General features: G+C 45.4%; 1 protein-coding gene across 5 annotated transcripts in view; it reads right to left on the bottom strand.

The window, feature by feature from the left end:
- Positions 1-15,983, bottom strand: part of LOC140429704 (uncharacterized) — a 248,618-nt gene that overhangs the window by 168,356 nt on the left and 64,279 nt on the right. For all 5 annotated transcript variants that reach the window (XM_072517027.1, XM_072517029.1, XM_072517026.1 and 2 more), the window contains exons 7-8: positions 12,933-13,056; positions 1,082-1,226 (exon numbers count right to left, since the gene is read on the bottom strand). In XM_072517027.1, coding sequence (XP_072373128.1) covers positions 1,082-1,226; positions 12,933-13,056 — 269 coding nt within the window. The remainder of the gene's footprint in view (positions 1-1,081; positions 1,227-12,932; positions 13,057-15,983) is intronic.

The raw sequence follows: 15,983 nt of genomic DNA, 5'->3' as shown, positions 1-15,983 counted from the left end.
CAAATTCTACCATAACAGTTCTTAACAGGAATTTAAATCAGTTAACTAAATAAATCCAGAATAAAATCTAAGAATTAAGAGACTGACCACATTCTATCATCAGGGCTTTTGAAGATGTTATTGAACATTTTGTCCTTCTCCCAGTTCAATTGAATAGGCTGCAATACTTCAAAGGCATATTTGGTACCCAACAATGGATTTCAGCATAACAGGGAAACTGCACTCAAGTAAAAAGAGTGAAGATAGATTTACAATACTTGCCATTGATTGTGTTAAAAGTGAATACCAGTTGAACAATACCTCACTGGAACCACAGGATTAATGAATACACTTGAAGTATTCATTATGTCTTAAGCCTTAATTAAGTTACGTTTTTGTGTTTTGTTACACTTAAATTTATTCCCAGATCCTTTGCTCCTCCAATTAATAATAATAATAATAATAGCTTATTGTCACAAGTAGGCTTCAAGGAAGTTACTGTGAAAAGCCCCTGGTTGCTACATTCCGGCGCCTGTTCGGGGAGGCTGGTACGGGAATTGAACCCGTGCTGCTGGTCTTGTTCTGCATTACAAGCCAGCTGTTCAGCCCACTGTGCTAAATCAGCCCATAATCAGAAATTCCACAAATAAAAATCAGCAGACTAATTAATAAAATCAAATAGATTGACACATTTGTGTGTTGATTTTGGTTTAATTGATGATGAATTATTAAATAAACCTGTTAGTTTACATTGTTATTTGGAATACTTAGAGACCAATGTACTAAACCTACCCATGGAAGAGTTAGGATGACATCTTCCAACATACCAGTGAGATAAAGCTACAGAATGGAGGAGAAATAGAGATAGTCTGACGAAGGAGTAGCCCACAGTACAGAAACCGCTGAAAGGAATAGGCAAGTAAATACTGTAAGTTTAAAGAACACGAAGTAATAATTCACGACATGAGAAATAAATGGTCAGTCAGGGAGGTGGAAGGAATACACAGAAACCAACATTTAATCACTTTGATCGACAATTATAGTTGACAGAGATCAATCTAGATCACGGTCTTAGGAACTAGATAAGGAGAGACGAGTGTACCTTGTCTGTTCCAGCTAGTTCCACTGTAAAGGAGGTCAACAGCGATGCAAGTGCCTTGGGAATTAGTGCTGAAATGAACAGGAGGAGATGCTGTGTTGCATTGGTGTTTTCTGGGAACGGAACATTCTTTATTTTGGAGATAAGCCTGATTAGGTTACAAAGACAGAATTTCACATTTAGATTCCATAGTTATTAACTATCATTAGACTAGTGTAACTATAAAGAACATGACCGATAAAAGGTTTTCATTAGAAAGTTTGTGTTAAGGAGGCAAATGAAACACAGATTTGCTAACAAGCCAATTCCGCATTTTCCATCAAGAATTTTGCTTAATGGCATTAGATGAGTTACTTAAAGGTTCTAGGACTAAAAATTCGGCTGGCCTGTTTCTAGAATTTGGGGGGGAGGAAACAGGATTTGTAATTTGCCCACACTGGTTCTGTTGGAAGTGGGAAGCATGTAAATTTCCTGTTCCTACCCAATTACCACGATTGTTGCGTGGGACTGAAGGTTTTCACGTGCTGGCTTCCTCTGCACTTGACAGGGGTCAATCAACATTGTGCTGATAAGCTCGTGATACAGCCAGCCGGCTCTTAAAGACACTTTATTTAAAGGGAAGCTGCACCGAATATTGTTTCAGGAATTTAAAACATGACAAATCGAACACCAAGGCACAGGCATGGTTGCAAGGTGACTGCTACAGCACTGGAAGTGGAGATGGACAGTGGGAGAGACACCATTATCCTGCAGTGGGCTGTGAAGGAATGAGGGCAGACATCCAGAGATGTTGACTCCAGACTCTGGGCCTGCAGGCCTGGCAGCAGTGCTGCAAAAAAGTTTAAAGACTTCACATGAGTGATCAAGATCAGTGAATGCATCTACACTCAACATCGCCCACCCCGCACCATCAACCGCTTATGCTACTCAATGCCCATGCCCTTACTCAGAATTCACACCCAGCACTGATACTCCACCTCTCCCACACACCTGTCAATGCTTCCGTCTAACCTGCTCTACGTAGCTCAAGCTATTCGGTTATGACATGCACATCATTACACAATCAACAATATTCTGCAATCTTTCTTGTAGGCCAAGGTAGCCCACAATAGAAATGAGAACATAACTGGCAGTGGACAAGGAAGCCTGCATCTCCTCCGCCCTACAGAAGATATGGCTCTTTCTGTCATGAAGTCAACTGCAACAGAGCCTGTGGCAGCTAATCTGAGAATATTGAGGATGACTGTATGTTCCTTATTATTCCCTTTTCAGCTCCCAGGTCACCATCATCCTGCTGTCTGGTATGACGAGTTTCCCAACCATCCTTCTTCCCTCACTTTCAAGAGGTTGATACACTGCTGACCAAAAAACCATGTTGGAAGCTCCAAACTTTAACCACACCTTTGATCGCAATCAATGACAGTGATATAGGGGTAGGCATAGTCCTGCTCCATGATGATAAATCAGACATTTAGGCTGGGTACTTCTCAAAAGAAATTGAACAGCCACCAAAATAAATATTCCACTGTAGAGAAAAAAACCTGTCAGACTGCATATCGCTCTCAAGCATTTTGAAATACTTGTCCAAAATGAATATGCAGAAATCCATGTCTGCGCGGATCACAAATGCTTTAACATTGCAGAGAAATTCAAAACCTAGAATGCAAGGCGATATTGCGTTGGAGCCTGCTTTTGCAACTTTGTCATTGGAAAAAACAATGTGCTAGCTGACTGTTGCTAACTTTTGGTTGTCTCTTAATTTGGCTCTATTTAATCACGTTTGCTCAAGAGTCGTCAGGTATCTTTCGACACCACCATTAGGCTCAGAACCGAATACTGATCAATGACTCGATACACCAGTTAGTAAGTTTAAAAGCAATGCTCATTTATTTACACAGTCAAATCTACTCATGCATAAACTGTGCAAACTAAACTACCACTATTACAAGGCCTATACTTAGCTTCGGGCGCCCAGTCAGAGGAACAATGACCGTTGCTCGGTTCTGAGGCTGCTGGGTTGAGCTGTTTACAGGGTAGCAACTAGGAGCGTCTATCTCGTAGCGTGCGTTGACTTGGAATTTACTTGGTCTGCTGTAGCTGCTATGCTGGTCTCTCTCTTCGCTGAGAGCCAAAGCCAAAGGAGAAAGATTCTCCCTTGGATGATACCTCTTATACTGCAAAGGGCTTTGCGCTCTTTTGGGCGGGCCTTGAACTTGGCCTCAACTAATTGGGTCTTTCCCAATCATCGGTATCGATTTTCTTCCAATAGAGGGGTGGTTCCCTGATCGCTGGGCATGTCCTGGTGACTGTCAGTCTGCTTTGTTTTAGCTTCTTCTGGGGCCGGGGAGTCTGTCCTAACATTGTGTATCTAAATGTTTCCCTTTTGTCCCCGGAGATGGCTCATTAGTATGTAAATCGTTATGGTAGTTTCTGTCCTGTCTGAGCGTTTAAGGTTCTAATCAACAAACAGAGCTTGCACTTGCTTGTTTCTGAGCATTGTCCAATTTTCCCTGCAGTCTCTGCAAGTGTCCATTTTGTAATCGGGACGTGGCCATCCCAGATGGCTACACTCCCTCCTTGTGATCCTCAACGCGAAGCGTGAAGGATCACATTACCATGGTGTCTTCATCCTCTGATTCCCAGGGCACCCATGCTTAGGCTCTACACTGTCCTATCCTATGCAACACAATTTTACCTAAACCATTTTAAATACATTCATTGTCAAAAAATTCTACGAGGCACTATGACATTAATACATGCATTACAGAAAAATAAAAAAACTGGAACCTCTAACTATTCTCAATAAACTATCCTCATTTAAACAATCCAAAAATACAAACAATCCAAAAATAATCTATACATCTTAAACTGTACAAAATAGCAGCACACAAATTTCTCTGGCCTGGCAGTCAAACAGAGGTTTACATCTCTCTATTCCACGGAATACATTAAACAAAATGGATGTTCTTTAATCCGTCCCAATTGGTTCAGGGGTCTGGTGAAATCCGAAAATGGGGGACCTAAATCTGTATACCGGGGTGCGAGAGCGATATGCTCTGTTTCGCCATTTCCTGACTGTAAACGTTTGCACGACACTGCAAAGTATTGCCAGCACGAAGAGTGCTTCGACTACATATGAGAGTGAGTACCAGGTGATAAAGTTATCACACCAGGTCGGGGTATTGTTAGCTGTCGCTGGGCTAGTTATCTCGAGGTTCCGTGTATTACAGGGGAACCTGTAATACGGTTTGTGTGGGAGGGGTCAGGGGGGGTGACGTCTGCGCGCAACTGAAGGGATCCCGCTAAGATCCATGTGAACACGAAGGCTGTCTTCATGTTTGTCGGACTTCTTGGTCTTCCTCTGTGGTTCCTGGGTTTCTGTGAACACAAGCATAATTTCTGTTATTATCTTGCTTAAGATCTCGTACGTCTGTCTGTCTGTCCTTTACTGCCAATTTCCCTTTATAATTGGTCACCATCTGTGACTCCCTCATTTATTTATTTTTTTAAACCGAATATTTGGACAAGACAACCAAGAAAATACTGCCGTACTGCGAGCCGTCTCTCAACCTGTGTGATTTACCAGCCCAGTGTTTGAGGGTGTAAATAGCACAGGGAAGCAACTGAAGGGTTGCCAAAACCAGACAAAAGAATTTTGAACGTAACAAGCCAAAATGGGGTGCGTATGGGCGGGTAAGAAATGGGTGGAATCCCCGGGTAGGATGGTGATCAATGCCGTATGTGCTCTACCCGAGCGTAGCTGACCAGAGGCAGGGCAGGGACCAATGCCGTTTCTCCACTGCCTGAGCAACCGGCAAGAACGGCTAAGAATGTGGTCGTCGTGGGGGGCTGCCTCTCGAATTAGGAGAGCAACTATGAGTCGGGTTCTGTCGACAGACTAGTTCCTCTGAACTATTGTCTGGGACAAACTTGCTCCATTAACAAGTTTCTGGGGACAAACTAGATCCTCTAACAGCCATTGGCCGTCAAAGGGGGTGGTGACGTGGGGCCGTGAAAAAACTTTCCGAGTTTACACACAACACTAACGAATAAACATGGTGCAGGTTCCATCAGAACACAGGGCATCATAAATCACATTTGGACTGGGTGTACCCAGCATATGGAGGGAGTGTAGTGTGACCGAAGAGAGGAAGGAGGAGCGAAACAAAAATTAAGTGGCATTGCTGAGGTATCGCTGCCATGAGAAGTGTTGGGTAAGCGCTCACAGTTTGCATGGGGCAGCTGGGACCTTGCAGCTGCTGTGGGTGGTGTTCTCTTTCATATCTGGGGGCTGGTCTAGCTGGTGGTGGGGGTCCCCTGCAATCTTGGGCGAAGTGTCCTGGCTGCCCACAGTTGTAACATGACCCTGGGGCATGTAAGGTGGAGCAGGCTCTCTGGTGCATTGCTCCCTTGGGTATGATTCCCTGGGTGGGGGGTTGGGGCTGTTGGTGTCGTTGCTGGTTCGGGGGGCATTTGTGGGCTGATTCCGTTGCTGTTTCAGGGGGGCTTGACATTCTCGCGCGTAATGTCCTAATTAGCCGCAATTATAAAATTCTTGAGCTTTGGGCTGGGGTGGGCTGTTCCTGCCCTCGTTTACCCTTGCGGGGTTCTGGTGCGCTTTAATTGGGTTCATCTCTGCCTGCTCTTCATCAGGTGTTATAAATGCGGTTTTGCCTGCAATTGATTGCTCCCAAGTGTGGGACAATCTCTTCAAAACCCATTTTTCATTGTGGGTCTCATCTGAGGGGGTCATAATTTGCGCAAGCTTTTCGTCCTGCTTCTGTGGCGTGGGAGACGAGAATTCGGGTCCAGTTGGCCATATTATCTGGGGACAAATGGGCGCGGGCTAACGCTCCTAAAACTGCGGTGAAGTGAATCCACAAACGTCCAGCAAACGCTGTGGGATGCTCGGTCTTCTTTTGCCTACACTTATTTAGGCCTTCTACGGGGTCTCCTCTGTTAAAGCCGATCGCATCAAGGATCGCTGTGTGCATCTCTTGGAGTGTGCCTCCTCCTACATTCTGTGGGTCAGGAAGGGCTGCTACGACTGAAGGGTCGAGGCTTAAAACAGAGCTTCACTTGCTCCTTTTCGTCCAGGCCGTACATGGTTGCCTGTTGTTTGACTTTCACGAAAAATTGGTGGGGGTCGGATGTGGGAAGGAACGGTGTAATTTTCCCACACGTCACGTATTTGGGTCACGGTTAACGGGGTTGTGTAAAGGAAGTCTGCTTCTCCTTCTCCCCTGCGGTGTGTGGTCACAGGATTCATGGGGGTGTGTTCTGCCTGTTCGGTTGGGGGTTGGGGCGCTTTCCTTTTCTGGGGTTTTTCCTGCGTGCATGTCCCATGTACGTATCTATGGGTAGTCTCGTTCAATTCCTGCCAATCGGGGCCGTTTTCTTGATCCAATTGGGGTCCGAATGTACTCAGAATTCCATTTTGCACAGACAGCAGAGATTGCAATTCTGCAATTTGCTTCCGGCACTTTGCATGGTCGACTGAGCTCTGCTTTTGTTCCATCGTGGAAGTATGGAGTGCTCGTAGGGCTGCTTTTAAATCATTGCAATGTTTCTGAAAATTCTCAACTTGCTGGTCTGTCTCTTGTCTTACCAAGACCGCACGTTGCGTGTCCTGGTAGGCCTTACCATAGAATTTACAGTGCAGAAGGAGGCCATTCGGCCCATCAAGTCTGCACCAGCTCTTGGAAAGAGCACCCTACCCTATCCCCATAACACAGTATCCCCACCCAACACTAAGGGCAATTTTGGACACCAAGGGCAATTTATCATGGCCAATCCACCTGACCTGCACATCTTTGGACTGTGGGAGGAAACCGGAGCACCCGGAGGAAACCCACGCACACACGGGGAGGATGTGCAGACTCTGCACAGACAGTGACCCAAGCCGGAATCGAACCTGGGACCCTGGAGCTGTGAAGCAATTGTGCTATCCACAATGCTACCGTGCTGCCGTATTGTGTCTGAAAACTGTTCAAATGCACGAGACAAGACTGATGTGCCCTCTTGGCATCATCCATCTCTCTGTCCCTTGCTGCTAATTGCTCTTTCAGATCTCTATTCTCTTGCTCTACCTCACTCACGTCTACCTCACTACTTCTGTCTCTCTCCTCTATCTCTCTACGGAGTGTCCCAACGACCTCCTCTGTGCCTTGCAATTGTGCCAAACAGGACACTATTGCCATCGGCTTGCGAGCTTTCCCGAAGCTCTTCTTCTGGATCTCTGACAGGTTCTCCCACCAAGTATGTCCTATACTCCCGGGTCCTGTTTCCTCATTATCACAGAATTCACACCAAAGGGGCCATCCTTACTCCGAAGAATAAAGATAGATGGGTGACGGTGAGAGGGGCTGGGAGGAAGCAGTCAGTACAAGGATCCCCTATGGTCGTTCCCCTTAGTAACAAGTATACCGCTTTGGATACTGTTGGGGGGGGGGGGGGGGAGAGACTTACCAGGGGTAAGCCATGGGGCGCAGGTCTCTGGCACAGAGTCTGTCCCTATTGCTCAGCAGTGAAGGGGAGAGAGGAGTAGAGCATTAGTCATTTGAGACTCCATAGTTAGGGAGATAGATAGGAGATTCTGTGGGAACGAGAGAGACCCGCGGTTGGTGTGTTGCCTCCCAGGTGCCAGGGTGCGTGATATCTCGGATCGTGTTTTCGGGATCCTTAAGGGGGAGGGGGAGCAGCCCCAAGTCGTGGTCCACATAGGTACCAACGACATAGGTAGGAAAAGGGATAGGGATGTAAGGCAGGAATTCAGGAAGTTAGGGTGGAAACTTAGATCTAGGACAGAGTTATTATTGCTGGGTTGTTACCCGTGCCACGTGATAGCGAGAGGAATAGGGAAAGAGAGGAGTTGAACGCGTGGCTACAGGGATGGTGCAGGAGGGAGGGTTTCAGATTTCTAGATAATTGGGGCTCATTCTGGAGTCGGTGGGACCTCGACAAACAGGATGGTCTACACCTGGACCAGAGGGGTACCAATATCCTGGGGGGGAAATTTGCGAATGCTCTTCGGGAGGGTTTAAACGAGTTCAGCAGGGGCTTGGGAACCTGAATTGTAGCTCCAGTATACAGGAGGTTGAGAGTAGTGAGGTCATGAGTAAGGTTTTAAAGTTGCAGGAGTGTACCAGCAGGCAGGAAGGTGGTTTAAAGTGTGTTTTCTTCAATGCCAGGAGCATCCGGAATAAGATGGGTGAACTTGCGGCATGGGTTGGTACCTGGGACTTCGATGTTGTGGCCATTTCGGAGACATGGATAGAGCAGGGACAGGGATGGTTGTTGCAGGTGCCGGGGTTTAGATATTTCAGTAAGCTCAGGGAAGGTGGTAAAAGAGGGAGAGGGGTGGCATTATTAGTCAAGGACAGTATTACGGTGGCAGAAAGGACGTTTGACGAGGACTCATCGATTGAGGTGGTATGGGCTGAGGTCAGAAACAGGAAAGGAGAGGTTACCCTGTTAGGGGTTTTCTATAGGCCTCTGAAAAGTTCCAGAGATGTAGAGGAAAGGATTGCAAAGATGATTCTGGATAGGAGCGAAAGCAACAGGGTAGTTGTTATGGGGGACTTTAACTTTCCAAATATTGACTGGAAACGCTATAGTTCGAGTACTTTAGATGGGTCAGTTTTTGTCCAATGTGTGCAGGAGGGTTTCCTGACACAGTATGTAGATAGGCCAACGCGAGGCGAGGCCATATTGGATTTGGTACTGGGTAATGAACCAGGACAGGTGTTAGATTTGGTGATAGTGACCACAATTTGATTACGTTTACTTTAGTGATGGAAAGGGATAGTTATATACCGCAGGGCAAGAGTTATATCTGGGGGAAAGGCAATTATGATGCGATGTGGCAAGACTTAGGATGTATCGGATGGAGAGGAAAACTGCAAGGGATGGGCACAATGGAAATGTGGAGCTTGTTCAAGGAACAGCTACTGCGTGTCCTAGATAAGTATGTACCTGTCAGGCAGGGAGGAAGTGGTCGAGCGTTTGATAAGTTGGCTACTGCAGAAAATACGGAAGCATGGAATTCAGGGGGTTTTAGCAGTTTGGATCAGAAATTGGCTAGCTGGAAGAAGACAAAGGGTGGTGGTTGATGGGAAATGTTCAGACTGGAGTCCAGTTACTAGTGGTGTACCACAAGGATCTGTTTTGGTGCCACTGCTGTTTATCATTTTTATAAATGACCTGGAGGAGGGTGTAGAAGGATGGGTGAGTAAATTTGCAGATGACACTAAAGTCGGTGGAGTTGTGGACAGTGCGGAAGGATGTTACAAGTTACAGAGGGACATAGATAAGCAGCAGCGCTGGGCTGAGAGGTGGCAAATGGAGTTTAATGCAGAAAAGAGAGAGGTGATTCATTTTGGACGGAATAACAGGAAGACAGAGTACTGGGCTAATGGTAAGATTCTTGGCAGTGTGGATGAGCAGAGAGATCTCGGTGTCCATGTACATAGATCCCTGAAAGTTGCCACTCAGGTTGAGGGGGTTGTTAAGAAGGCGTATGGTGTGTTAGCTTTTATTGGTAGAGGGATTGAGTTTCGGAGCCATGAGGTCATGTTGCAGCTGTATTTGGAGTATTGCGTGCAATCCTGGCCGCCGCATTATAGGAAGGATGTGGAAGCATTGGAAAGGGTGCAGAGATTTACCAGAATGTTGCCTGGTATGGAGGGAAGATCTTATGAAGAAAGGCTGAGGGACTGGAGGCTGTTTTCGTTAGAGAGACGAAGGTTAAGAGGTGACTTAATTGAGGCATACAAGATGATCAGAGGATTGGATAGGGTGGACAGTGAGAGCTTTTTTCCTCAGATGGTGATGTCTAGCACGAGGGGACATAGCTTTAAATTGAGGGGAGATAGATATAGGACAGATGTCAGAGGTAGGTTCTTTACTCAGCGAGTAGTAAGGGCGTGGAATGCCCTGCCTGCAACAGTAGTGGACTCGCCAACACTAAGGGCATTCAAATGGTCACTGGATAGACATATGGACAATAAGGGAATAGTGTAGATGGGCTTTAGAGTGGTTTCACAGGTCTGCGCAACATCGAGGGCCGAAGGGCCTGTACTGCGCTGTAATGTTCTATGTTCTTTCCCTTTAGATATTTTCTGATCTCTTCTTCCCAAACGGGACACTGTCCTACTCTACTGCTCGCTGCGACCTCAAATTCCTGGGTGTTCATAAGGCGTTCAATTGCCTTGCCAATCTCTCTACTAGGATCTCTACTAGGGCATTTAAAAGTTTATTGGATAAACATATGGATGATAATGGCATAGTGTAGGTTAGATGGCTTTTGTTTCGGTGCAACATCGTGGGCCGAAGGGCCTGTACTGCGCTGTATTGTTCTATGTTCTATGTTCTATGTTCTACCGAATTTGGAACAAGGGGTGATAAAGCGGTAATGTAAACACGGGTACGGCTTACGATAATTTCCGGCCTACAAAACTCCCGACAGTTTTACGCAACAAAATCTCTCTGGTTTACCTTATATCCCTGTTAGTACGCACGCATTAACACACTTCCGAATCTCAGAGGCTTGATCAGTACTGTTTTGACGTTTGTGGTTTTACTGTTCCCAATTGGATTCTCAATTCAAATTTTGGGTTCTTCGGAGTAGTTAGGCCACTTCTAAATAGAGTCCCACCAGAGTCGCCAGTAAATGTTGCTAACTTTTGGTCGGCTCTATTGAATCACGTTTGCTCAAGAGTCGCCAGGTATCTTTCGACACCGCCACAAGGCTCAGAACTGAATACTGATCAATGACTCGACACACCAGTTAGGAAGTTCAAAAGCAATGCTCAATTATTTACACACAATCAAATCTACTCATGCACAAACTCTGCAAACTTAACTACCACTATTACTAAGGCCTATACTTAGCTTCAGGCACCCACTCAGTCAGAGGTACAATGGCCGTTGCTTGGTTCTGAGGCTGCTGGGTTGAGCTGTTTACAGGGTAGCAACTAGGAGCGTCTATCTCGTAGCGTGCGTTGACTTGGAACTTGGTCTGCTGTAGCTGCTAGGCTGGTCTCTCTCTTCGCTGAGAGCCAAAGCCAAAGGAGAAAGATTCTTCCTTGGGTGATACCTCTTATACTGCAAAGGGCTTTGCGCTCTTTTGGGCGGGCCTTGAACTTGCCGTCACCTAATTGGGTCTTTCCCAATCATCGGTATCGATTTTCCTCCAATAGAGGGGTGGTTCCCTGATCGCTGGGCGTGTCCTGGTGACTGTCAGTCTGCTTTGTCTTCGCTTCTTCTGGCGCTGGAGAGTCTGTCCTAACGTAGTGTATCTAAATGTTTCCCTTTTGTCCCCAGAGATGGCTCATTAGTATATAAATCGTTTGTTAGTTTCTGTCCTGTCTGAGCGTTTAAGGTTCTAATCAACAGACAAAGCTTGCACCTGCTTGTTTCTTAGCATTGTCCAAAGACTGCAAGTGTCCATTTTGTAATCGGGACGTGGCCATCCCAGATGGCTACATGACTCTATCCCGAATTTAACTCAGCACAAAATCATCCCAAAAACTGGATAATGGGAGATTGGTTCCAGGCTGTGCAACACAAGTGTCTGATGTATGCACTAGTGTTGAGAGTATGAATGTGTACTTAATTGTCTTTCCTTTCTTCTGAATGAAATTTATTTTTGCCTTGGCAGGCATACCAAAATGCAAACAAAAACAGAACAAGCTGGGAAATCTCAGCAGGTCTGACAGCATCTGTGGAGAGAGAATGGAGCTAACGTTAGAGTTCTTTTAATCGAACCCAAACTTTTATGTTGAAAACATGTAAAAAGATTGAACAACAAAAATGACTTAAAACATTAGCTAAGATATCTAAATATTTGCATAGCTGTACATTACAAGTTCTAAATCCCTTAGAATAAAGTTAGCTTGTCCAGAAGTATCCCACCAGAGACAATCAACCTTGTTGAGTGTGAATGACCCATCTCCTGAATCATTCACAAAACATCCAGCTATCACCTGTGTATTTAGCTCGGTGTGGAACCAATTACTAAACTCAATCACTTTGGACAATAAACTCTGACTGAGAAAGGAACTCCTTTAGCCATTATCTTATAATTTCTAAACAATGGACCGGAAATCAGCTTGCAATATCAATGTTTGGTAACCGGTCAGTTGGAAAGAGATAAGTATTGAGCAAAAAATCCTCCTTTTGTCAGATCCAAAACCAGTAAACCACTCTGAGTAGACTGTCACTGCCAACCATGGAGATCAGCATCCACTTGCTTCCTTCACCATTTGCTCTCCTGATTCAGGACCATTAAACCATTCTCGATCTTTTCTGCCTATTTATCTTCTATATATATCAAAACTCTTTCCTTCCATTCAGTGGTGTGGCTTATTAATGTTTTCCAAACATTGCCAAACAGACAGGCTAAGATTTGAATATGCAAGAAAGGAATTTGTTGAAGGAATAGATCTCAACAATAAAAATAAACTGCTGGAAATACGTGGCAGGCTTGGCAACATCTGTGAAGTGAGAAAGAGTTAATTTAAAAATTATTAATTTCTACAACTTAAAAAGCCAATGCACAGAATGGACTGAGAAAGCCCTTAATCCATCTCCTTGCTCCAAAAAAATAAAATAAAAAAATTCAAATTGAATCTAATTCATGATCCCCCATAGGAGATGCATACTAGATCCAAGCTGACGAGAGCAGGCATTACACCTGATCTCCTGCTTGACCCCAGGCTTGATCTTAAGCCAAAGGGCAGTGATGTTGAGACTAACACAATTCTTCTTCAGAACGGCTATCCCCAGGTGTTGCCAGATGAGAGCATTTCTAGCATCCACAATATTTTGCTTTTATTGTATTGACAATACTCACCCATCCTCCTCACTCTGGAGACGCTCATTGATGATGTTAAGCAGCTTTTCTTTCGCTTCCAGAGCCTGAGTAAATGCCGAGGACCACACTGACACTTTCACCTTCACAGGAGCAGAGATTAGTCCTATAAATCAAACATTATACCCAGCTATTTAATGAGAAGAAAATCCATTTCAATTACACCTATTGATGTGCTTTTCAGTATTAACTTGCTCAATTGTGCTGCTCAATAGATCACCGCCAGCAAATTGCATTTCTGTGACAGAATCCACATATCTAGTGTTTTCCTTATCTGCATTAACTTGCATATTGATTTACTGGGTCTGACCCTGCTCAGACCAAAGCATAGGCATCAGCTGGTTTTACCCTCTCTCTATTCAGTATGCTTGTGGTCCTCATTAACTAGTCTGCTAATCTGCTAGTCTACAGGGTAGTTGTTATGGGTGACTTTAACTTTCCAAATATTGACTGGAAACGCAATAGTTAGAGTACTTTAGATGGGTCTGTTTTTGTCCAATGTGTGCAGGAGGGTTTCCTGACACAGTATGTAGATAGGCCAACGAGAGGAGAGGCCGTATTGGATTTGGTACTGGGTAATGAACCAGGACAGGTGTTAGATTTGGAGGTAGGTGAGCACTTTGGTGATAGTGACCACAATTCGATTACGTTTACTTTAGTGATGGAAAGGGACAGGTATATACCGCAGGGCAAGAGTTATATCTGGGGGAAAGGCAATTATGATGCGATGAGGCAAGACTTAGGATGCATCGGATGGAGAGGAAAACTGCAGGGGATGGGCACAATGGAAATGTGGAGCTTGTTCGAGGAACAGCTACTGCGTGTCCTTGATAAGTATGCACCTGTCAGGCAGGGAGGAAGTGGTCGAGCAAGGAACCGTGGTTTACTAAAGCAGTCGAAACACTTGTCAAGAGGAAGAAGGAGGCTTATGTAAAATGAGACATGAAGGTTCAGTTAGGGCGCTCAAGAGTTACAAGTTAGCTAGGAAGGACCTAAAGAGAGAGCTAAGAACAACCAGGACAGGACATGAGAAGTCTTTGGCAGGTAGGATCAAGGAAAGCCCTAAAGCTTTCTATAGATATGTCAGAAATAAAAGAATGACTAGGGTAAGAGTAGGGCCAGTCAAGGACAGTAGCGGGAAGCTGTGCTTGGAGTCCGAGGAGATAGGAGAGGGGCGAAATGAATATTTTGTGTCAGTATTCACACAGGGAAAAAGACAATGTTGTCGAGGAGAATACTGACATTCAGGGTACTGGACTAGAAGGGCTTGAGGTTCATAAGGAGGAGGTGTTAGCAATTCTGGAAAGTGTAAAAATAGATAAGTCCCCTGGGCCGGATGGGATTTATCCTAGGGTTCTCTGGGAAACTAGGGAGGAGATTGCTGAGCCTTTGGCTTTGATCTTTAAGTCATCTTTGTCTACAGGAATAGTGCCAGAAGACTGGAGGATAGCAAATGTTGTCCCCTTGTTCAAGAAGGGAAGTAGAGACAACCCCGGTAACTATAGACCAGTGAGCCTTACTTCTGTTGTGGGCAAAATCTTGGAAAGGTTTATAAGAGATAGGATGTATAATCATCTGGAAAGGAATAATTTGATTAGAGATAGTCAACACGGTTTTGTGAAGGGTAGGTCGTGCCTCACAAACCTTATTGAGTTCTTTGAGAATGTGACCAAACAGGTGGATGAGGGTAAAGCAGTTGATGTGGTGTATATGGATTTCAGTAAAGTGTATGATAAGGTTCCCCACGGTAGGCTACTGCAGAAAATATGAAGGAATGAGATTTAGGGTGATTTCAGTTTGGATCAGAAATTGGCTAGCTGGAAGAAGACAAAGGTGGTTGATGGGAAATGTTCAGACTGGAGTCCAGTTACTAGTGGTGTACCACTAGGATCTGTTTTGGGGCCACTGCTGTTTGTCACTTTTATAAATGACCTGGACGAGGGCATAGAAGGATGGGTGAGTAAATTTGCAGATGACACTAAAGTCGATGGAGTTGTGGACAGTGCGGAAGGATGTTACAAGTTACAGAGGGACATAGATAAGCAGCAGCGCTGGGCTGAGAGGTGGCAAATGGAGTTTAATGCAGAAAAGTGTGAGGTGATTCATTTTGGAAGGAATAACAGGAAGACAGAGTACTGGGCTAATGGTAAGATTCTTGGCAGTGTGGATGAGCAGAGAGATCTCGGTGTCCATGTACATAGATCCCTGAAAGTTGCCACCCAGGTTGAGAGGGTTGTTAAGAAGGCGCATGGTTTGTTACCTTTCATTGGCAGAGGGATTGAGTTTCGGAGCCATGAGGTCATGTTGCAGCTGTACAAAACTCTGGTGCGGCCGCATGTGGAGTATTGCGTGCAATTCTGGTCGCCACGTTATAGGAAGGATGTGGAAGCATTGAAAAGGGTGCAGAGGAGATTTACCAGAATGTTGCCTGGTATGGAGGGAAGATCTTTTGAAGGCTGAGGGACTCGAGGCTGTTTTCGTTAGAGAGAAGGTTAAGAGGTGACTTAATTGAGGCATACAAGATGATCAGAGGATTGGATAGGGTGGACAGTGAGAGCCTTTTTCCTCGGATGGTGATGTCTAGCACGAGGGGACATAGCGTTAAATTGAGGGGAGATAGATATAGGACAGATGTCAGAGGTAGGTTCTTTACTCAGAGTAGTAAAGGGCGTGGAACGCCCTGCCTGCAACAGTAGTGGACTTGCCAACACGAAGGGCATTCAAACGGTCATTGGATTATCATAGAATTTACAGTGCAGGAGGCCATTCGGCCCATCGAGTCTGCACCAGCCCCCAGAAAGAGCACCCCACCCAAGGTCAACACGTACACCCTATCCCCATAACCCAGCAACCCCACCCAACACTAAGGGCAATTTTGGATACTAAGGGCAATTTATCATGGCCAATCCACCTAACCTGCACATCTTTGGACTGTGGGAGGAAACCGGAGCACCCGGAGGAAACCCACGCACACACGGGGAGGATGTGCAGACTCCGCACAGACAGTGACCCAAGCCGGAATCGAACCTGGGG

Source organism: Scyliorhinus torazame, chromosome 9, assembly GCF_047496885.1.
Source record: "Scyliorhinus torazame isolate Kashiwa2021f chromosome 9, sScyTor2.1, whole genome shotgun sequence".
NCBI lineage: Eukaryota > Metazoa > Chordata > Chondrichthyes > Carcharhiniformes > Scyliorhinidae > Scyliorhinus > Scyliorhinus torazame.
This window is presented reverse-complemented; position numbering and strand designations above follow the sequence as displayed.